Source organism: Pleurodeles waltl, chromosome 6, assembly GCF_031143425.1.
Source record: "Pleurodeles waltl isolate 20211129_DDA chromosome 6, aPleWal1.hap1.20221129, whole genome shotgun sequence".
NCBI classification, from domain to species: Eukaryota; Metazoa; Chordata; class Amphibia; order Caudata; family Salamandridae; genus Pleurodeles; species Pleurodeles waltl.
This window is the reverse complement of record NC_090445.1, coordinates 1,647,823,435-1,647,847,588: the sequence shown is the minus strand read 5'-3', so window position 1 is coordinate 1,647,847,588 and position 24,154 is coordinate 1,647,823,435. Positions and strand designations below refer to the sequence as shown.

The following is a 24,154-nucleotide window of genomic DNA, read 5'->3' as shown; positions in this document are numbered from 1 at the left end:
AGGTGAAGCAGGTGATATGAACAATAAATTCGAGCATCCAGCCTTCCCTTCACTTTGTATATTTTTTTTTCAAAAAAGACTTTTGTTTCAATCTCAAATAACATGTAATAGGTACATTTACACAACACGCCGGTGTGGCTCCTGAAACAATTTATATTTGATGTATAACGGGCAAGACAAAGAGACATCCATATAGTGCCTAACTTGCACGATGTGAAAACAAGAAACTAGGAATCCCTCCCAGAAACCTCACTTGATCAAATTGTGTGATACTAGGCAAACGCCTTACTTCTCTTTGCCACGCTTTGCTTCATCATTTGAGATCATCTTGACATACATCAGTTCAGGACATGCGCTAAACAAAAACTTCTCTTGTATATGTTTTATTAGAGAACTATTTTGATCTGTCCATAATAACTTAGGCCACAAATAGTGGGGATGTAACAATTGTCTTGTGTCTTAGTTCACTAATGCCAGGGAAGTGAAGAGAGCGATATCAATGTTTGTAACTTCATGGTTAGAAACTATCACTTCTAATAAATGCCACTCAATGCAGTCTGCTGTACTAAAGTGAATCGTTCACATATGTGAACAAAAATAAGTTCTTACATTTTTTAAGAGTTTTTATCTTTCTTTTACATAACGTTTGTTGCACTATTTACATGCCAGATATATAGGTGACTCTGCTTATGTTATGATGTTTTGCTCAGGTCTCCTGTAGAGTTTCTGGCTTTCCCATCTTTGATCAGAAGCAAGCATTGGCCAGCATCAACCAAGAAGCACCAAAACGCAGCAGCAGCATTCAGGATACAGAGGTCCACCAGCATTCAGCAGTTGGCAGCAATACCACCAGTGAAGCAAGCAGGCAGTGTGGAAAGGTTCCCAGTGCAAGGAAGGAAATTGACCCACTGGCCTCTGTTTGAACTGGGAACTTAGGGTTCAGTGTGACTTAGGGTTCAGTGGGCCCTAAAGGGCTCTGGACCTCAGTACCACTGTGCCTGCTGCACCACAAGAATCTACCACCCTGGGGCCAGCAGCAGCCTTGTTGCAGTTAGCATTAACATACAGAAACAGCCCTTAGTGTCAGCAGCCAGTAACAGTGTTCAGCAATAAGTGGCACCTAGCACCAGCAGCAGCAACATCAGTATTCAGCAGCAGCCAGAAGCAGCATTCAGCAGGAGTACCAGCAGCAGCGCCTTCAGCAGCAGGCAGAAGTAGCATTAAGCAACACCTTCAGCGCCAGACAAAAGCAGCATTCAGCACCTTCAGCAGGAGCTAGAAGCAGCACTCAGCAGCAGCCAGAAGCAGCATTCAGCAACACCTTCAGCACTAGTCAGAAGCACCATCCAGCTGGAGCCAGAAGCAGCACGAAGCACGCCCAGCAGGAGCTAGAAGCACCAGTACGCAGCACCTCCAGCAGGAGCCAGAAGCACCTTCAGCACCAGCACTCAGCAGGAGCTAGAAGCAGCCCTTAGCAGCTGCGCCAGCCAGAAGCAACATTCAGCAACACCTTCAGCATTAGTCATAAGTACTATTCAGCTGGAGCCAGAAGCAGCATGCAGCACCTCCAGCAGGAGCTGGAAGCACCAGTATGCAGCACCTCCAGCAGAAGCCAGAAGCACCATCAGCACAAGCACTCACCAGCACCTCAGCAGAAGCTAGAAGCAGCCCTCAGCAGCAGGAGCCAGAAGCTGCACTCAGCAGCATGCAGCACGTTAACGGGTGCCAGATGCATCACCTTCAGTATTCAGCAGCACCTCGAGTAGGAGTTAGAAGCAGCTCTCATCAGCAGGAGCCAGAACCCGCACTCAGCACCTCAGCGGGAGCTAGAAGCAGTAGCATTCAGCAGCACACATCACCTTCAGCACTCAGCAGCACCTTGAGCAGGACCTAGAAGCAGCACTCAGCAGCACCTTGAGCAGGAGCTAGGAGCAGCATTCAGCAGCACCTCAGAGGGAGCTAGAAGCAGCAGCATTCAGCAGCACGCATCACCTTCGGCACTCAGCAGCACCTTGAGCAGGAGCTAGAAGCAGCACTCAGCAGCAGGAGCCAGAAGCCGCACTCAGCAGCACCTCAGCAGGAGCGTGAAGCAGCAGCAATCAGCAGCACACATCACCTTCAGCACTCAGCAGCACCTTGTGCAGGAGCTAGGAGCAGCACTCAGCAGCACCTCAGAGGGAGCTAGAAGCAGCAGCATTCAGCAGCACGCATCACCTTCAGCACTCAGCAGCACCCTGAGCAGGAGCTAGAAGCAGCACTCCGCAGCTGGAGCCGCACTCAGCAGCACCCTGAGCAGGAGCTAGAAGCAGCACTCAGCAGCAGGAGCCAGAAGCCGCACTCAGCAGCACCTCAGCAGGAGCGTGAAGCAGCAGCAATCAGCAGCACACATCACCTTCAGCACTCAGCAGCACCTTGTGCAGGAGATAGGAGCAGCACTCAGCAGCACCTCAGAGGGAGCTAAAAGCAGCAGCATTCAGCAGCACGCATCACCTTCAGCACTCAGCAGCACCCTGAGCAGGAGCTAGAAGCAGCACTCAGCAGCACCCTGAGCAGGAGCTAGAAGCAGCACTCCGCAGCTGGAGCCGGGCGCAGCACCGCCGCAGCCAGTCCCGTTTCCTTCCCGCCGGACGCCTCGCCCAGGGCACGTGGCCCCGCCTCCCGCGCGCGCTCCCTCCCGCCCGGGCCGGCTCGCGCGCACCCCGAGAGCCCCGCTGCTGCTGCTGCTGCTGCTGCTGCTGCTCCCGGCTCGCGAGGACGGAGCCAGCCGGCGCCGAGGAGGGCAGTGCCGGGCAGGGAGGGCGCGCGGAGCCCGCAGGGACTGGGAGCGGAGCAGGGGAAGAGCTCAGCGGCACGAGCAGCCCGGCGCAGGCGGCACAGGTCTCGCTTCTTTTGTTGGATCTTGCACGGGACGCCCGGAGCTGCCAACAGCGCCTCCCGCTGGAGATGGGCCCCGTTGGCCCGAGGGGGCTGTGAGCGCCGGGGGCAGGAGTCAGCCCCAGACCTTCCCGGGGTCTGTGCCAGCGCCTCCGGGTCCAGCAGAAGCCGCCGGGTCTGTCCGGATCCCACCCTTCTGACAGGACTTCTCGGGGAGGATCTGAGTGTTGTGTCTGCATCGACTCTGTCCTCCGGATCGGACTTCAAGAGCAAGTGACCAGAACCCCTGGAGGCTGGAGCCGCTCACCCGGTCACCTGGCTGCAGGAGCCGCTCACCCGGTCACCTGGCTGCAGGAGCAGGGCCTCACCTTCAGCCGCTGACTGCAGGAGCCACTCACCCGGTCACCTGGCTGCAGGAGCGGGGCCTCAACTTCAGCCTCTGACTGCAGGAACAAGTGACCTCAACCCGTGGGGGCAGGAGCCGCTCACCCGGTCACCTGGCTGCAGGAGCCGCTCACCCTTTCACCTGGCTGCAGGAGCTGGGCACTCAAATCCAGCATCTGGCCGCAGGGACAAGTGACCTCAGCCTGTGGGGGCAGTCCAACCCCTGGCTGCAGGAACACCTTACCTCAGCCACAACCCCTGGCTGCAGGAGCCTTTCACGCTGTCACCTGGCTGCAGGAAAAAGTGTCATCCGCCCGTGGCTGCAGGAGCCGGGCACTTCCATCCAACCCCGGGTTGCAGGGACAAGTGACCTCAACCCTTGGAATCAGCGGCGAGTCAGCCCAGCCCAGGTCTGCAGGAACTATTCACGCAGTCCCTTGGTATTCGGAAAAAGTTATCTCAAACCCTGGCCGCAGGAACAGTTCCCCCTCCCTCCTGCAGAAGAGGGTGAGTGACCCCTAACTCTAGCAGCAAGCATAGGTCTCTTGAACCCGCACTACAGAAGCTCATCCATTAACGGTGACAACAAGGCCCCTCACCCTCGAGGAGGGCACCGAGGGACCAGCCAGTACACTTCTCTCTTTGCACCCGAGGTGGCTGCCCGCTGCAGCTCATGGATTATTAACTCCGCAGCAGTCACACAACCTGCAAGCTACTATTACCGGTTGATCAACCGCATGCGTGAGTCCTGGCCGGCCACACCAACCGAGGACCGTCCACAGGACACTTGGATCTGCGGAGCCTCGCGGAGTTCTCCCGCCCAGGAGCACGGATTGCCTAGTTTCTTCAGCGTGGAAATGTCACCGCTCCCAGCCGACTGAGGAATTTCAATTTATTTTACTCCAATAGGAGGCACACCAAGGGTCTCCGGTTGAGGCCTACGCGTTCCTCTTGAGGGTCAGGGGGCCTGGAGTGTTGGAAAGTAGGCTGGGGCAGTGGTCTGCAAGGTGCATTGTGGGGTGGGGGTGACTGGACCATAGAAGGGGTCTCCTAGGGGCGTGAGCTCTTGGGGCCTAGGGTTAGTTGTTGGAGCACGGCTGATGTGCGTGGAACCTGCCACGCGGTGGGTGGCTTCAGGGTAAGATTAGTAGCCTTCTAGTGAGGGGAACTCTGGGAGAGAGGTGTGAGATAACGCGGGTTCCCTCAGAGCTGCAAGTAACAAGCTGAGAGAGCTCTGCATATAGCACTCCTGGATCTGATGAGGGCTCATGTGGCCTGAGTAAGTAACAGCCTATTTGAGTGAACTCACACTTGAGGACATAGTGACTTTGTGGTTGAAAATATATCTTCCTCCACCAAGTCCTTGGTGGCATTACTAGCCGCAGAGTAACCCAAGCAGGTGCCCTGGGCTAAGGATGTTGCCTTCACATGGGTTCGGCAACAGAGAAGGGGGCAGCTTTGTTTAGGGGGCTTGCACCTGAGGGACCCATCGCTTGCGAGTGAGTGGAAAGATTTGTTTGGCCAACATATCTACAGTACCTCTTTGTGGTTGGACGCGAGGATAAGGTGGAACTGCAAGTGGGCACCGTGAGGGTGCGTAGAGTAGTGCCCGGGTGGTCTCCTCCTGGGTCTAGGAAGTAGCTTGTGTTGGGCGCCTTGTGGTGACACTTTGTCTTCTTGCCGCCATCATGGAGGAATGGAGGCAATGCGGTCGCTGGCTCATCGACTGTAAGGTTTTGCCACCTGACCATCGTGTGGTGTGGCCCTCAGCCGTTGTCTTTGACCTGGCACAGGCCCTGAGGGATGGAGTTCTCCTCTGCCAGCTTCTCCACAACCTTTCACCCGGATCTATTGAGCTGAAGGACATCAACTTCCGGCCGCAGATGTCCCAGGTGAGCGTGGGCTTGAGAAGGTCTCCCTGGGGCACTGGTTCATGTTTGATGAGAAATGTATCCGTGTTATACACATTAATATGTACACAGACAAGGACCACGCATGCAATTGTTATACATGAATGTTTAGAAAGAGGTGTTGGAAGGTTCGCTCTTTGATTACAATGCGCAGCAATCCTGGAAACCCTGCTTCTAGGTGCAGAACAAGACAATACAGAGAACAAAATATCACAAACGTGACGTCAAATCACAACTCACTGTAAAATCTTTAGAAAGCACTCAGTCCTGAGCAAAAAAAAAAAAAGTAATGTATGTACTAGTTTGTAAAATCAGGCTACAACGGGGCCACTGTAGACACAGGACGCTGCGCTCTAAACCTCAGGCCAGGACACCGCTATTCCGATCTAGGATCCACAATATTATGGTTTAGTGGGGGTAGGGTTACCGGACGGCGATGCAACGTCACCACAGAAATGTAAAGATTTTTGGGATTGTAAGGTTATTCTTGCTAGTCTCATGTGCTCAGCACTCTCCAGTAACTGTTAACTGATTGTGTTTTTGTGTTTGGTATTTGATAAAATCTTAACTGGAGAGCAGCGCTTTGCGAAGATTCTGCTTGCGGTTATGCCTGTGTCTATGTAGCGTTTACTCTGACGGAAGACTGCTTCGGTGCGCTGCGATCTCTCAGAATAGAGCCAGAGGGTGAACGCGCAAGTCCTTTAGAATCCACACACACTGTGTGTATGAACACAGTGGTGGACGTGTATTTATTGTGTATGAAATATTACAAGTCTGGTTGGTGAGAATAGGCGTCAGGCCTCCTCGGTGGCCGCAGTCTAAGTGTAGCATCGCCTCCCACGCGGGTTGAGTTTCTGAAAGAGGTCGAAGGCTTGGCTGCCCGTTCTGCAGGGATGGAAGCCCTGACCTCATGTTATGCTGTGATTGTGAGAGCGCTCTGTCACCGTGGGCTATATAAGTGAAGTTAACATAAGATTTGCATTGCATTAGCATAACCTTCAGGCTGCGGTCTGAGATGCTGTGGTCGTGAGTTCAGAGGGAGGAGCCAATGTCCTGGAGGGGTCTACCCTCGAGGCGAACTTACATCATTCGGTGGATGGTTAGCAGCTATTGGGAGGTCGTCCCTAGGTTTCTGCCTCGTCTATTAGATCAGTTTACTATTCTTTAAATTCATATATAGGTTGAATTGAAAATCCACTTTGTTTTCTACTCCCCTGTCGTTTAATTTCTCCATTTAAATGCCTATCCAGTCTTTGGTTGGGTGACACACTGTCTTCTATTTACATTTGACATATATCTGGTGGATCCATGCATCCAGCCATTAGCATTCGTTTTTATAAACAGATGCATTCTGGGACGCGTAGTTTCCCATTGCCGTATCTGTAATTTAATAATGGTTTGTAGGAGTAAAACAGAAATGCATGCTTTTTATCTTCTGAAATTGTCTTACATGGCAACTCCCAAATCATGATAAACAGCACAGTTCTGCCCTCTTGGGAAGGGGGCGGGGCAAAAAAACATAAAAAAACACAGAGGCTTTTTTTGACAACTTTGCTGTCAATGTATTCAGCTTAGCATGCATAATGTATTGGCTCATTTTGCCCCCTAGAGCGCCTCTGTTTTTTATTTCTATTGTTTATTTAATTTGTTTTGTACAGCTTAGAGGTAGCCCTTTCTGGACCTAGAATGCTTTACAGATTGTAAACATATTGTAACATCAAAAGAGGAAGGCAGAAACACGAATGCATGATTGGGATGGGCTGGGGATTTCATTTATGTTTCAACATACCACCGTTCGCATGTCAGTGTGATGGAGAGGCCCATCACGCATGTCGCACGGATCTGAACCGGCAGGTAGCTGACTAACTTCCTTGTTTCACTGGTGGGGAGGAGACGGCACGGGACTTCTGTACTCGATGACAGCAAAAAGGCACATTCAGTGCATTTTCTCTTGAAATCTAGCTGACTGTCTGACCTAAACACCAATGCGACGTTTCCTGAAAATACCCTTGAAAGGGGCATTTCAAATATCTGTGAATTACTATTTTCTACGTATTTTTACAGTTGTATATATCACACACTTGGCCCCAGAGCATTCGAGCGCTTCACCTGAGCACAAGATTACATTACCCAAATGTCAGGTTTTTTTTAATTTGTTTTTAGACGCAGATAAATATTCTGCCCAGGATCACAGGATGTTGGCTCGACGCCAGGACTCGAACCGGGTGCCGTGGTTATTTCTGCTGCTAGGCCACATCTTCCTACTAAACTGGATTGTGGGTTTTATTTAAGCAAATCCAAAAAGCTCACTTCAAAGGAATACTCCTTGAAATTGGTTTTATATGATATACATGAAAACACATCTACTTTCAAAACTGTCCTTAACTAGTCCTTACAGCCTGTGATGATGTTGCATTTTGTGAATTGAAAGTGCCTTCTGCAGCTAGTGAGTTTGTCACACTGTTCACATATGGCACTGTGCCATTTTATTGAATTTCAGTTTCCTGGCGCTTATTTCCAGAATAGGCCCAGTGACATATTAGCAACATATGCTAATTTTCCAGCAACTGAGTATTCTGTTGATAAGTGACACTAACATTTGTAAAGGGAGGTGCTTAATTTGTGCCGGTGGCTGCAAATGATGGGCACCGGCGCTCACATCTGTGGACCAGGACTTCTTTTTCATGATCAGACTTTGAGCCAGAGCAGGAGAGACAGAGGCAGACAGATGAGGAAAGAAGGGGGACGAGACATACAGGAAATCACTGTCAAAGGGTGAAAGCAGAGCTGAGAGGACCCGGAGAAAGTGAGGTGGACAGGAAGTGGGGGGTGGAAGAAAGAGGCACAGATTGGAATCAAGGTTAGGTATCCTTGGTATTTGGCAACCCCAGGACTCAGCAGCACCAGTGGCTGGCTCCTAAGAAGAACTTTGTGCCCCTCCGCCTCTTTAATGCAAATAACGCAGTAGTAAAGACTGCCATATTAAGTATCTGGGACTCGTGTTACTGCTGCGCACCTCGAAATAGGAGGTTTCCCAGGGGGAGCTGAGAATTCACTTTGTCTCCGGGTTGACAGAGAGATGTAAAAACAGGACTTGGCAGGTCCATTTGTGGAATTTTTCATCCGCTTGAGCCACAGCGTATAATTTTGCTGAAGTCGGCAGAGTGGGCGGTAAATGAATGGAGTTTGAGATAATTGTGTATTTCCAGGGATGTTACAAATGCAGGTAGTTGTTGGTGACATACTGTAAATTGCCTTACAGTGTACACTTCAGCCAGACCGAGGAATATCTGCCTTAAAGCTCCTTTGAAACCATAATAATATTAACTCCAGCTAGTAATTGTGCCTCATGTAGCCCCTCTAATGCTCGCATCAAACGAAACAAGCCCCACACAGCATGCAAACTACCCCCATTAACCAATTGAATGACCACTAGCTAGGCTTTGAGCAGTGTGTTACTCACCGTAAAGAGCTTTGACGCCTCATCAGGGGTAGTAAGCGTTATACAAATACTATATATATATATATATATATATATATCTCACCAGCCTCAATCTGTGCCCCAGAGCTTTAAGTGGATGACACACAATTTTTAATTTCCAGCTAATTTTTGGCATTGTTTGAAGATCTGTGGACAGTGAGAAATCATAGAGAAGTAGAAAGGAAGGGGGGAATGACATGAGCCAAGGAGACGCAGCTGTAGCATTAGCTATTTGTGTTGTTGCCGACTGCGGAGAGTGTAGTAATGGCGACTCAACTGAGGGGCAGGTTCGTCTCAGCAGTGGAGATTTGTATAGTGACTTTGTGCAGGGGAAATTCGCCAGCCCCAGCCACTTTTGTACCCATTGGAGGTTCTTCTCTGCCCTTACCTTATATCCAGAGACATTTTAAGGCAGGGAAAATGGGGCTTGGGCCAGGGCCCCAGCCTTCCATGGAGCCGCTAACAGAGCCAGCTCAGTTTGCAGAGAGTCCTCCCCCGATGACCTAGAATAATTCTTAAACAGGTTGTTTTAAACATTGCTTTCCTTTAATTTAAATATGGGTGATGTGTAATAGTCTATTACAAATATTTTGCTGAGAAATGTTGGGTTTACGTCTCATGCAACACCCAGAAAAAAGTTTTTTGTTGTTGCTCAAAACAGGACCTCCCATATGGGAAATGGGAGGTTGTCACAGAAGGCATTTGCCGTAATATTAGTGAGCTGCAGCTATGTTACAATATTTAAATCACACGTCACTATCTACAAACACATTTAGAGTCTGCGCGAGTGTGCTTATGCACTGTCAATGGCCTGGCCAACGAGGGTCTGAAAGAGCTGAAATTGGTCCATAACTTCAAAGCTGTTTCGAACAGGGGCCCCCAAAATACGTTTGGCTCAGGCCCCCCAAAATCCTTCAAATGTTCCTGCTTATACTGGCCACCTTAGTGTCAGAAACATGCCAGAGGGAGGAGGGAGCACTATCACAAAACAACTAATAGTCTGAGGACCAGAGTTTTCTGGCGTCTTATTTTCGCCAGATTTACCCTATCTGTAGTTCACTTGTGTATTAGGTCCGATGTGTTCTGTTTGGAGTTCGGGATTCCTTTGCAATTAGTTCAGCATCGTTCTCCTTTGTGTTTGTCTGGGACCTTGGAAGGTCATGCAGTTGCTAAGACGCCCCATGTCATGTAACACCTCCAGCCACTCCTGTCCTGCCCACAATGCTTTGCATGCTGGGATTTGTTTAGCCCCTATTTACAACGACTATAACAATAGTGTGCAAGCCAAGTTAGTCTGAACCAGGCTTGGGCCAGAGCAGTGTCTGCTTCATAGCGGTGTGACCAGTGCATCGCACTGGGTGCCAAGGTCGAGGGGCGCCCTTTGCATGACAGCCTGAGGCGAGATAGGAGCAGCCTGCAGAGATTTTTGTGTGTGGGGCATTTTCAGGAGATAATTACAAGAGCCATGATACCTCTGATGCTTAGTGACGTAGATCACAGATTGGTATTTTATGTAGGTGGCTCAGTGGGTTACTGCTTTTTCACAGATATCCTTTCGTTACTTGGAGTTCATACGTTGAAATCCTTCTAATATAGCACATTGAGGTTCGAACTGGCATCAAAGCACTGCATGCAAATTGAAAGGCATGGGTTTACAAACTTATAGTTTTTTTTCTCTGACTCTTTATTCCAATTTTTTTTAAGTGGGTTTCTTTGGGATGTTAATTCAATCTTATTAGAAAGACACCCCCAATCATTGTGTTACATTCAAAATCCTGAGTTTACGGGGCAGTAACACTGTGCACCTGGTTTATGTCACAAAAGTGATGCAGACTAGGTGTCACAGTTGGTTTGGGGCTTACTTTCACATGCAAATCCTGAACTGCATTTTCCAGTAGCCCTAAAGCAGCACAAAGTGGCACTAGGCACTACTTTACATCAAGGACGCATAGCGTGGGTGGTAATTGAATGTTCTCATGGATCCACCCAAGGATGTTGACTCTAATCACTAGCTCCAAACTTTGGTAGAGAGGGATCTGCACCAAATAATTACGCCTCCTCGAGCCAGTCATAAAGATGGAGAAAAAAAAATACTTTTCCCAACTTTGACAAAGCATAAGATTTTGTCCTGGGAGGTTCCCTTCCATTATTAAACCCATGCTTGGCATCACAAACAGATCCTTGCACTAAGGTCCCGTTGTTGTAAGTAACAGTGGTTTACAGAGTTGTATAACTCATTGTGTCTGTGCTATATGTTTGTGATGTAAAGTGCTCTGACACACTACATTGGGACGAGTAGCGCTATATAATAAATAGCAGAAGAAGGACTAAGGAGAGATGGAGAGCACCGTTGGACGCAGTGCTTAATTTGTAAATAAAAAGGTGCCTGTGCCCAAAGCCCTCTGAAGCACATGGCTGCTGAAATTAACTGTGGAAACACAGAACATTGAGGTGCCGTAATCCTGAAGCCATCTCAGGACTCTTCAATTCATTTACAACTATTCCCTGCCCCTTCAGCTCACTCTGCAGCTTTGTGCTTTCTCCCTTTGTGATGCTTTTTCGTTTTTCCCTTCATCCGTCTTTCCCATGTGTGTCTTTTGCACGTAGCAAATGCTTGAGGCAGAAGAATAACCCCATGCCCTCAAAAATAAGTGCTGGTGCTCAGCACTGGAAACAACAAGCACAAATTAAGCACTGGTTGGATGGTAATAATGAGGGTATCCTTGGAGGAGCTCATCTGAGGTGGGTCTGCACCACCAAAGAATGTCGCTCCTGTTGCCACCAAAACTAAAGCCAACTTTAAGAAGGCCACAAAGGCCCGGCTTTGGTGCGCGTCATTATGCAGCTTTGTAATTGTGGGCAAAAACGAGCAGCGCCCTGTAAAAAGCTGTCGCTGCAACAAAGGATGTGCATGAACTACGTCTGCAACATATGTCTTTCTCCTTCCACCGATTTCTACGCCGAACATAAAAATGGTTGGCAGACTGCAGTGCAGCCAGCTGGACTTCACATCACCAGCCTGTAATGCGAGAGCAGCTGCATGCCAGGTTCTGTGACCTTACACTGTTTTGTTAAGCTGTTATATTGCCCAATGAATCCTGGGCCTTCTTTTGAAATTGTTGATTGTGTTCTGCCAAGGTCACTGATTTCACAATGCAAGTAGAGGGCCCTCTGTCCTTCCATTAAAGTTTGCCCAAAGTTATGCAGATGTGTTTTTTTAAACCAGACAGTTTGGCCAATTGATTTGTACTAATTTGGGAATTTAATCTTTCGTTATTGACTAGCGCCAGGTTTACCGAATGTGCTTCAAGAAATACCTATTATTAGTGCCCATAACATTTACTGTGTGACTTCTGTACGTTGCAAGCCAGCAATATCAAAACACATGTGCTATTATAAGTGCTTAATTTGTGAAAGAATAAGTGCCTGGGTGCAGAGTCTTGCTCAAACGCCTGCATCTGGCCCAGGAATGTCAGGGTGACAAATACTGAGGCTGAGTAGTCTTTATTATGCCTCTTTCACCCGTCATCAGACACTCCCTGCCTCCTTACCTCACCCTTCCATGTTCTTTTCCATCCCTGCTTTCTTTCTTTGTCACTGTTTTTTCATCTTTTTTTCCTCCTTCCTTCCTTTGCATTTTTCCGTCTCTTGCTCTTTGTCAAAGTCTGCTGAGCAAAAGTAAGTGTCGGTCCCCAAAAATGAGTACTGATGAGCCCCACCTGCAACCGCCAGGTCAAATTAAGGTCTGGCTAGCACAGCACCGAAAACACCACCATGCACAAGTTTTGCACCTTCTTGTAAAACTAGGGGCAGGAGGGTTTAACTCTTGTGGCTGAACTGCATACACGTGATCTCTGCAATAGGACAGTTTGTGTGATCCTCTGCAAATATCTTCCCGTCTTTTCAAAAGGTGGTGAACAGCTACCAACAAATCAACCCCTAGTTGCCTCAATACAAAAAAAGAAAAAAAACCATATACTTGAAGTTTAATAGAGTGAAATTTTGCTCTAGGTAGTCATGGACGTCAATTCACCAAAATGCCACGGGTAGCGGTAGTGACATCACTTGCCCTTTGACCTCCACTTTCAGTCACACACACACATACTTACACACAAATGCACACTTGCGCACACTCTCTCTCGCATAAACACACCCTAACCCCCAAGCACACACACAACATCCCTTTAAAAGCATTTTTTACATACCTCAGCTGCCATGGAAGCTAATTGTACCCCATTATTATTACACTAATAACGAATAATATGTTATTATTTACTATTAGTTCTATCAAAATATTGTCAGGAAACAAAGAAAGTGAAGCCTCAACTGAGGTTCATAAGGAGGACCTTCCACTATGTTTCTGGCACTGAATTTCCCACCTCTGAGGCCAGGGGTCACAAAGGCAGTGCCAAAGGTCGCAAAGGGCAGGCCAGGGGTCGCAGCTGCGACCACTAAATGTTGTCCTTGTAGGTAGTCCACCCCTATATAGTATTGTAAGCTTTTTTTGCCTTTTGAGAAATCCAGCTCTCTAAAAACTGAAATTTCGGGTGAGCAGATTCTTAATTTTTGCACCATCTCTTCCCACAAACATTGTTTTTATTGTATTGTACTTGGGCAAATTAAAAGGAAATATACCCCCAAGTGTGGTCCCCTTTTGTGCCTGATCCTGGCATTTAGTAAATTAATTCTCTGCTGCTTCCTGGCACCTCTGTGGGGCAAACTTGTGTGAGGCTCTAGCTACCTGTAACTATCCTTTTAATGCCCCACGCGTGTAGTGTGCTACATAATTAAAGTGTGATTACAGTCTATGTGACTGCTATGATCATTCCTCTTTCTAGACAATCATTTTTTTTCATAAAGCCAGTGTAAATTATATGAATTTCCAGTGTAGCGGTGTAATTGGGGCACTCTTGATTCCTTGATCGTTAGACGAGAAGAACAAATTACAGGAACTGAATGGCAGTATCAGAAATATTCATCTTGTTTTGGGGTTCATGTAGCCTATTCCTAAACTACTGTAGATTTCCTTTCCACATACATCGGTTTCTTCAGAGAAAGCTCTTTAAGTTACGGCAAGACGTGTTTTGAGCTTTGCAGCAGGCAAGCCTAGGCTTTCTCAAGGACAGCTGCGGATGGATTCAATATTCTCCTGACCCTGAGGATGTGGAGTCTATCCCAGAAACTGCAGCTCTTCTGGGTGGCGGGAGCCTCTTAAACGCTCTTTGGTAAGCAGATAAAAAATATAGCCATTCGCTGTCTATCCATATACAGGCAGTTGCTTCTTCCTGGTTAAAGAGTTTCTTCCTGTATCCTATTTTTGATTTGATTTTAATTTGGATAGATGTCCATGGGTTAGAGGGCAGTTTTCTAAAACAGTTAATGTTATTCAGTAGTCTCAAAGCATCCCTTTATATTGAATTCGGTTTCCGGGAGAGTCTGTTTCCCCTGTCTGTGCTTTTTTTAATCATTATAGTAATGTTCTTACGCAGGGAGGAGGCTGTTCTTAGTTCTGCTCTCCTGGTGTTAGTTTTTAGGTATTGTTTTTTATGTATTCCTGCTAGTAAGCCCCCAGTTGGTGCAGTGACCCCACTTAGTGAGGGTCTAGACAACAGTGGATCCATTTTTATTTTTGGAGATTGGTTGTATCCTATATCTTAATACTTTCACAATTGATTATAAGATCTGTTGCAGAGTGACTAGGGTATAGGTCCTGATGAATGCCTAGACATCTATTTAAAGGAAATAACAGGCTGAAACATGTCAACCCCTCGCACATATCTGGGTTGAAAAATCTCGCCATTCTTTTTAACCCATCCCTTGGGGACTTGAGAAAGATACTTCTAGTTGCACTTGGAGGTAGTTTTAACCACTTTTTCACTCATCATTGCACTCTGCACCCTGCACCTAAACCACTCACCCACATTCAAACAGCTCCTCTCCTGCGGAAGAGTTGCAGCCACACCATAAACTTGTTTACCGTGTGTGGAGCAACCCTATGATGAAGCATGCCACCTGAGCGTGGTGCAGGGTTCTTGCCCTAATGAGACATACATCTCTAAAGCCACAAAGATAGAGCTGGTAATATTACACCATTTGTATTGTTCAGACATTGAGTACTTCTTGTGTTGCACACTAGATATAGGGAGTTAGTACTTGTGAGTCCTTAAGAGACTCCCTGACCCTCTTGTTTTTTTTTTTTTTGTATGGTCAATCTATGCTAACTTTTTTACTGGTATAATTGATATCCATATTGCTTGGGCTATCGTCGGGCAGGGTGTAGATGAGATATGTCTTTTAAGCCTCCTGCTCTTAAACTTGTATTTACAGCAAGTTGGGTCTCAAATTATTTTGGATTTTGATCTTTAAAAAAATGACTGAATCTGAAGTCTTCTTATGTGTCCGAAGAGGTGTTGCTGCAATGTGCAGGACTCGAGAACACCGCAACTGCACATAATTCAAACAAAGAGTAATCTTTTCAAATACATGAGAAGAATTAAGGTTCATTAATTTGTTAGGGATAGAAATGCAAAACAAATGGGCACTAAACTATGTATAAGACCGATTCCAAGAGCAGGGGACTTAGAAGAACTATTGGCCATATGTACGAACACATTTTCCCATAGACACAGAATGGGTAAAACCCTTTGCTACATCTGGCCCTATATCTCCTTGCCACCCTATCCGGTGGTAACCCAAGTGCCTTGATATACCTGATACCCCTTGGAACCTGCTTCTGGCAAGGTTAGCTGCCTGAGCTGAGCTCTGGCTGATTGCTATTCAGTGCCAGGACTGATTTTTAGGCAATGATCCTACATATTTTAATCCATAAATTGGTCTTCAAAATCTCATGCATTTCAGTGCAAATACTCCATAAGAGATGGAAAAATGCATCAAAGAGCCACAATCGTGAAGTGAAAGAGAAATACTCCTCTGGGCAGAGCAAAGACCAACTCTGCATATTAGGAATTGGTAACAACAGGTCGATGGACAACTGCACTGCCATGCTAGACTTAAAAAGGACAACAGCAGATATATTTTGAAGGATTTTCTGTGGATTATGACTACCATTGCGATAATTCTCCTCTACAGACAATGTTGTAGCCAGTGTGTCATGGGCCTTAGTGCAAGGAAGGAAATAGGCCCACTGCCCCCTGTTTGAAATGTGAAATACAGCAGAAATCGGGGTTCAGTGGAGCCCTCAGATCTTTGCCCCTCCTGCAGTGGGTGAAGAGGGTTGACCCCTGGGCGCTCTGTGTATGTATGTAAGAATGCATTTAAGGGCTAATCGTACAGCACAAGGCCACGTCCATAAAGTCACATTTACTACGGTCTCCCCTACCCATCCCAAAAGAAATCACCATTGTCATTTAGATACTTTTGTTTATAGGTATTTTATTGTAGTTCAATTGATAAACTTCCACCTTTGACCAGGTTTTGACTGATGCTGTATTCATAGATGTGATGCGCACCCCAAATGGTTGACCCTTTCAGTCAGTGTTTAGACCATCAGTGAGGGAAGAAATTGTGCTTTATGTAAAATATTATTGAAACTGGAGTCACACAGTTTTAAAGGGGGGGGGTGCGATAAAAAGGAGGAATAGACTTCATAAACTACAGAGGAGCTGTTCTGATAGACCTCAATTTCTTAGACATGGTACAGGATAGAGCAACTTCTAACAAATCTTGTCCTTTCGATTAGGAAACTGACGTGAATGCCCTCTACATAACTGATGAGATGAAGCAGAACAAAAGGTCTCATTTCTGAACATCTGTACAATTATTTAACATTTTTCTATAATGCCTCATCTGTAGAAGTGTAAGTCTGCCATTAAATAGGCTGTGGAAATGGGGCCCTTGGGGTACATTGTAACAAGGGTCCCGTTGTTAGTAGCTGGTGCATGATTGAACATGCCTGTAATAGCTCAGCGTTTGATCTTGGTATTGACAGTGACGATCAGGGGGCTCAAGGTAGGGGCTGGGAAGGTGAGAGTGGTGGGGCCGGAGAAACAGGGGCAATGGGTAGTTTTTGGAAACAGTAAGGAAGGACTAGGAACTTTTTGCAGTTGAATTTAATGATTATCCGTATCTTGCCGGAGGGAAAAAAAAGGTCTTGCTGACGTCATGTTTCGGCTGAGTTCCAGAGGGATGAGTCTGCATCAGAGAAGGGCTAGGAGATGGCCCACGTGAGTGTTCAATTTCCGGCTGCGTTAATGGTTATCCGTTTGGACAATATGCAAAGGTTTTGATTGGACTCTCGGAAACCAAAAAGTGGTAGTGCCCTTGCTCGAATCTGTATACTCTCTGGGAGTCTCCTCATATGACATGCAAGGGCGCTTTGTATAGTATATCTTGTTTATGGAGCCTCTCATTTTTACTCTGTTTCAACCCAGCATCGTTTTAAGGACATTTTTGGAAGTTTGGATCGTTCCAACTTAAAACCTGCAACACGGAAATATGGCTAGGCAAGAAAACGGGCCCCTGCATTTCTGGCTCTTAATTACAGTTGTATTTTGCCCGGATTTATTGTTGCCAGGCAGTCTCTGTAATTAAGAATCACTGATTGGGATCGTAGTGGCTAGAGCAGCGCGAGGCGGAATAATTACATGTTGTGATTGTCAAGGGTTGGCTCTAAACCACTGTTTTCACGAATCCGGGGTCCTCCGACTGTTAGTGGGCTGGGTAATAGCCAGCTTGTGTTCGATGCATGTTAACATTTACGTCCACGGGTTTAATTGCCGCATCAGCAGTTTGTAAAGGGATGCAGGCCCCGAGGCAGCGGGTACCTTCTCCAGGGGCACCTGCCTTGGATGGCACACAGCCATGAACCTCAGTAATGATGCTGTATCACGTCTTCCTTACTACTCCATCGTCCTCTTCGCAGCGCATGGGACCACAGAGTATCAAACTGTCACAAAGGGCATCCCTCCCACCCAAGTGAACTCCCCTCCCCCCCCCCCCCCCGACTTAATTTGCGGGAATATCTCTGGGTCGTACGTATTATACTCCGAGAAATTACAGAAATTGAGAAACATTCTTTGAGGTAGCATTATCATCTTTAAAAAAAAAAAACGGGTTGTGAGAAGGATGTAACCTGGAGGCAGCCCTGCGGCAGCTGCATCATCTGTACCCGTAAAGTGTAAATTCGCTGGTGCGGATTCGCCCAGTCATCCATCACCTATTGGACCATGGGTCACTTCTTCAGGAGCCAGTGACATGCAGAGTTTCTGAAATAATCCAAGTTAGCAGCCTTCAGTTACCTTGAATGTAAGTGTTGACTAAAGAAAGGTCAAAGATGACAAGCATTGCTACCTCCCATACACGGATGTATTAAAAAACAACCTAAAACGGAAGCCAAATTCAGTAAAAGCAAGCCAACCACATGGTGCACTTGCCTGTAAGCAGAGTTGTCTTAAAGCCCTGGCATAGACCCAAAGGTTACTGGTGAAAATAGGTAATGTGAAATTCCAATGCATGTTGTTTGGTACTCTCTGCGGCCTAAACTTGTTGAGTTAATGCGGGGCTTGTTACCACTTTAGCACTGAGGGCTAATGCACTTACAGCTACTTTTAGCAACCTCTGCAGACGGTCCAAAGGGTGAATGGGCATGCCTGCAGCGTGACCCTCCTGCACATGAGGGGCTTACCAAGGGGCAAATTGGAGCTCTTTGGTTAATAAAGTAGGAAAATTCCTAAATTAAATGACAGGATGCTTTGGGGTTATTACTAAGAATGCCCAGTTTGAGTTGGACAAGACAAACGACATGACGACAGGAGGAATACTTGAAGTCCGAGCCCACATAGTGTGGTCCAGATGCTGCTAAGAACTTGGTCTCCTGGTAAAATGGCCAATGGTTAGGCCTCGTTTCATGTGCTGTTGCTGCACATGGGGTACTCCTCATGGTCTGAGAATTTTTCGAGGACCTGCCCTTTCCGGTACACTCATTTGGTCTCTGTAAATGAACTCTGAGATCACACCAGTGTATAAATAGGATTTACAGAAAATACTGAGTCCGATGTCGATTATTACCGTTGGTCCAGAGCACGCATGCTTCATGCCTCTTCTTGTGTTTGGCCCTCCCTCAGAGCATGGACCATGTACTTGTGCCCATCTACTGCTCCTGTCTTAGGAGCTTTCTTTAATTGCATTAATAAATATGTGGCCACAATGAGAGAAGTTGTAGCGTCCTTTCATTAACTAAGGATTTGAGGAAGGTTTAGCATTAAAGCTGCGCCAGGATCGCTGGGGAGCCAGTGCTGGTGTCCGAGTGAATGCCGGGACACCAGAAGAAGAGGAGAGGAACAACGCAGCAGGTGGCGAATGGAACAGGTATGTTTAAAAAATATATATATTTTATTTTTTTTGCCCTCCCCAGTCCTCCGCCCGCCCCTCCCCTTGAGATTAGCAGCCACTGCCGCTGGCCAAACAGCCTGAGGGTGAGACTTACCTGTGCAGCTCTGCTGACCCCCGCCACCCTTGCATGCGTCAGTTCCTTAGGCTCAGTGTGAACAGAGTGTCACACCAACACCACCCGAACGGAAACAGCATGCAACCGCTCCTCATCAGCTGTCACAATCAGTAAATGGAAATTATGTGGTAAAATAGCACTTGCCATGGAGCAATAGATGAAAGCACAAAAACACAGCAGTGAAGCGCTATCAGCATAAGGTGAGAAAGGGGTCAGGCATGAGCTGTAATATTCCTGAAGATGTACTCCTACCTTTTTATGCTTTACCATTTTTTTCTGGAAAATACATTTATTTGGATGCTATTCGCTTCCATAAATGTATTTTATGCAGATGTGGCTGCAAACTTTTACTACAAACCAAATTATTTTTATGACCAATGGTTACTGATTTATCTTTACACACGCGGATGGTGAAATTTTGATAGTCCTCCTTTGATGTAAAATGAGATATTACAAGATAAAAGCTCCCTGCAATACTGCCCTTTTTATAAACAAAAGTTGTCCAGGTAGTGTTGTCCGCCATTGCTGTTGCTACTGCGCTGACACATTTTTAATATCTCCGACAAAAAAGAAAGAAATTAACTTGTGATAATTGTGTTATTTACAGTCTTCTTCAACAAAAGCAAAATGAAGACATGTAAAAAAAAAAGCTTTTAGACAAGGAAAGACAAATGGATACTTATTTCTTAGCTAAGTTGCACAAAGTGGCACCAAAATACCCGGATACATCATGGCTTCCCCAATTAAAATTTGTGCTCTTGCTCAAATATTTTATTTCACCAAAACAGTTTTCTTCATTATTGCGCATGAATGCGCTTCCAAAGAGTTCAGAATACAGCCCAGGCTGGGTCATAGCATATTTTTTTACATGACTTTTAGCCACGCTGAGTAGCAGCCGTGCTGCTCTTAAACATGGCTAAATGACATTGGACATTGCCAGTAGCGAGCCCTATTGGCTTTGCCAGTGCTTGTTTTTTTGTGATTGTGTGTCATGACTGAGGTGCCCTGCACAGTGGGTCACTGCAGCTGGAGGTGTGATACATTGGCCTACCATTGTATTAGCATTACTTTTCTGGATAAATGCAATCGTATTCTTAAATGGCGGGTGTAAAGTAAGTGCCTGCTCTTTGTATTGCTAAGTAAGATCCTGAACTGCTGACCTTGTGCTTCCAAGGTTTAATGATTTGCTACATTTACAAAGCGCCTTCTACCAGATGGTCTTCGTGTATGTAAACCGCGGTTGGGGGCTGGTGAGCCCCCATGGGTAAATCCATTTCTTAATTCTTAAGAAAGATGCATGTTAGTAAGGCGATGGCTAGCCATGAGGACTCACGTCATCTAGGAACTATTGTCTGTCATTGGATCGCCACGTTGTCTGTCATTGCAGTAAAAACAAATGGGGCCCAATAAAGCACTCAGGGGCGTAACTTGGTCAGTAAGTTTGGGGGCCGGGGGTCAGCTTCGGATTTCACAATAATCACGCTGGCACAAGGGGCAGTGGAAAAAGAAATGCGGATTGGTAGGGGGGGCTAAGTGAGAGAAAACACATCACTTTGTGAAATAACCAACATTTGTGAAGTCTTTCCATACTGAAGGAAAGTGTGTGCATGCCTTTACGGTCTGTGTGTAAACATTCCTGTTGAAATCCGACAGCGCTGTACCCAGTTGTTTATTCACTTATTAGGGGGGTGTAACACCCCCCAACCCGAAGCTAGGCTCCGGAAAACACTTTTTGTAACAATGGAACTACCAACACACAGTGGCGTAGCGTGGGCTGTCAGCACCCGGGGCAAGGCAAGTAATTTGCGTGAGTGAGCCAGGCAGGGGCAGAGAGCTGCGAGCCCCCCCCCCCCCCCCCCAGATGTTGCGCCCGGTGCGGCCGCCCCCCCCCCCCCCCCTGAACCCCCCACGCTACGCCACTGCCAACACACAACATTCACACATTTGTAACGACAGTGTCAAAAGTCCTTTCAATTACAATAGCACAGCAGAACTGACATCGAAAAATAATGTTCCGCCTCGCAGGTTGCGTATTACAAACACTTTACACAGGGAAACATCTCTCCAAAAAGTCACCTGATCAATTTAATGTGATTTTACTATAATGGACATTTAACCCCTTGCACCCTGGTCTTAGTTAATAGTTAAAAGGGTATGTGTGGATATATATATATATATATATATATATATATATATATATATATATATATATATATATATATATATATTTTTTTTTTTCTCTTTATTTTCTTATTCATCTTATTGTGCTTAGTGCCCTATTTGGGTGTCCTTACAACAGAAGTTAGATTTGTTAGCATTTTTTATAGCTTGTTTGACATGTAATTATTGTTAGTTAATGTATGGTGGATTTTATCTTTTTATGGTTACAGCTGTATAATCCAATACAGATAAAGATCAGAAGATAGCCATCTCCTCCGTTCTGTGGCCATAAAGCCAGCACCCTTGATAAACGTATGGAGGTGTTTACTCTGTTATTCAGAAACCCACTCTCACTTTATCCCTCACGTACATAGATCTGTAAAATTTTACTCCGAATCCTGGAATGTTTTTGCTTGCTGAATGAAACCCCGAGAGCTGGGAACGCAAGGGGCTTCTTCTTGAGAGGAGGTACATAGCCACCCTATGCAAGGTGGATACTTGTTCTCCATAGCTGGGGGGGGGGCGGCATAAGGCGAGTAGCATCTGCTGCCTTAAGGCTCCCCCGGGGCGTCATGCACATTTTCCCCGTGACATCACTGTGGGAAGGAGATGGTGGGGGCGGCAGTGCAACGGGTGGGGGAACATATAGGGCCTCTCCTTTCCCTGGATATAATCAAAAGCCGGGTCATTACATGATCTCTAACGATCGATCCGAGCAGTATCACCTGCGTCCGACCCCCCCCCCCCCCTCCCCCCCCCCACCAACCAATGGTCAGCAGCAGCTTAGTCTGTCTACTCTTTTCATGGGACAGAGAAACGCCTTATATTGTTCATTCACCAGGGCACATTGAGGCGCAGTTCAGAACCCGGAACAAAACCCCCAGGCGGTGTCACGAACGGTAAAACCACCAAGGCCGCCGTGGTTCCCGCTCTGTCTGCAAGCACAGCCTGAGATAAAGGTCTGCCACGTGGGGCGTGGAAAAGGCCGACTTTACAGGTGGCCGATGTTTCCCACAAAAATGGGTAAATTAGAAAGACAGGTCATTTTCAGCCATTTCAAATATAAAACAAACCTTGTTTGATGAAATGGAATCGTTTTCTCGTTTGTGTGCAACAACTTTAATAAACACAGGGCACAAGTGAGAGCAGCGTACACGCCTCCCTTGTTCATTGGCAGACACAGAGACTTTTTAAGAAATGGGCAATTGCCCTGGGCCCCAGCCTTCCAAAGGGCGCCCCTGGGAAAGTAAACTTTCTCCCCATTTGAACACCGTCTATTCTATTTCTCTATCCAAACCTCCCTCCCTCCTTGCCTGCCTCTATTTCTGGCTCTGTCCCTCTATAAAGTGTCCAGGGCAAGACATATTTCAACTATTTGTGTGACCTTGTTAAAGTTCAACATATAAATTAGTATTGGTTGGTATCATGCAGGCTTGGATTAGAAGGAAATGGGTAATAACATTCATATTTATTCCATACAGGAGCCCCGAAATATGTCGTACCCAGGTCCCCCCAAAATCCTTAAGATGACACCGGGCGGGCACAATATAGAAAACACAGTGGCGGTGGTGTGAGTCTCCCTCATACTAAGGCAGGCACAACATAGAGAACACACAGGCGCTGCCCAGGCAGCAGTGGTGGAACCCTCCCTCATACCCAAGACAGGTACAACATAGATAACACACAGGCGCTGCCCAGACAGCGGTGTTGCGAGCCTCCCTCATACCCAAGACAGGCACAATGTAGAAAACACACAGGCGCTGCCCAGGCAACGGTGGTGCGAGCCTCCCTCATACCCAAGACAGGCACAATGTAGAAAACACACAGGCGGTGCCCAGGCAACGGTGGTGCTAGCCTCCCTCATACCCAAGACAGGCACAATGTAGAAAACACACAGGCGCTGCCCAGGCAGCAGTGGTGGAATCCTCCCTCATACCCAAGACAGGCACAACATAGATAACACACAGGCGCTGCCCAGACAGCGGTGTTGCGAGCCTCCCTCATACCCAAGACAGGCACAATGTAGAAAACACACAGGCGGTGCCCAGGCAACGGTGGTGCGAGCCTCCCTCATACCCAAGACAGGCACAATGTAGAAAACACACAGGCGGTGCCCAGGCAACGGTGGTGCAAGCCTCCCTCATACCCAAGACAGGCACAATGTAGAAAACACACAGGCGCTGCCCAGGCAGTGGTGGCGTGAGCCTCCCTCATACCCAAGACAGGCACAATGTAGAAAACACACAGGCGCTGCCCAGGCAGTGGTGGCGTGAGCCTCCCTCATATCCAAGACAGGCACAACATAGAAAACACACAGGTGCTGCTGAGTCAGTGGGGGTGCGAGCCTCCCTCATACTAAGGCAGGCACAACGTAGCAAACACCCAGGCGCTGCCCAGGTAGCAGTGGCATGAGCCTCCTACATACATATGGCAGGCACAATGTAGAAAGTGCAGAGGTACTTTCCAGGAAGTTCTGTGCAAGCCTCCCTCGTAGCCCTGATTGCGGCCTCACGAGCACCAGTGGTTCTGACCTGTGAGGAATGATGGGTTCACAGTACGGGCTACAAGTTAAGCCGCAGGGTGTTCTAGGCATGCTACTGCCACTTATGCTGGCTTCACACTGCGTTTACTTTTATGCAGCGCTAGCAGGCTGGCATTTAATGGCTGCAATCCAGAATGCTCCCTGATGGCAGTCCGATGGTGAGAGCACCAATGTGGATCTGCGGGGCTGGCTGCTAATTACACCAATGGGTTCTGCCTCCTCAGCCCTACTTCTTTGCAGGGATGTATAGATTCAATATGACTGTCACCAAGGTCACCCTTACTCCAGGGGCTGGTATTGAGGGGGTTGCCGGTATCCTGCACCACACAGTGGCACGA

At 47.1% G+C, this 24,154-nt stretch overlaps 1 protein-coding gene across 2 annotated transcripts in view; it reads left to right on the top strand.

The window, feature by feature from the left end:
- Positions 1-2,676: 2,676 nt before the first annotated feature.
- Positions 2,677-24,154, top strand: part of VAV2 (vav guanine nucleotide exchange factor 2) — a 708,430-nt gene continuing 686,952 nt past the window's right edge. For both annotated transcript variants that reach the window (XM_069241562.1, XM_069241561.1), the window contains exon 1: positions 2,677-5,150. In XM_069241562.1, the coding sequence (XP_069097663.1) occupies positions 4,947-5,150 (204 nt within the window). In that variant the 5' untranslated portion in view covers positions 2,677-4,946. The remainder of the gene's footprint in view (positions 5,151-24,154) is intronic.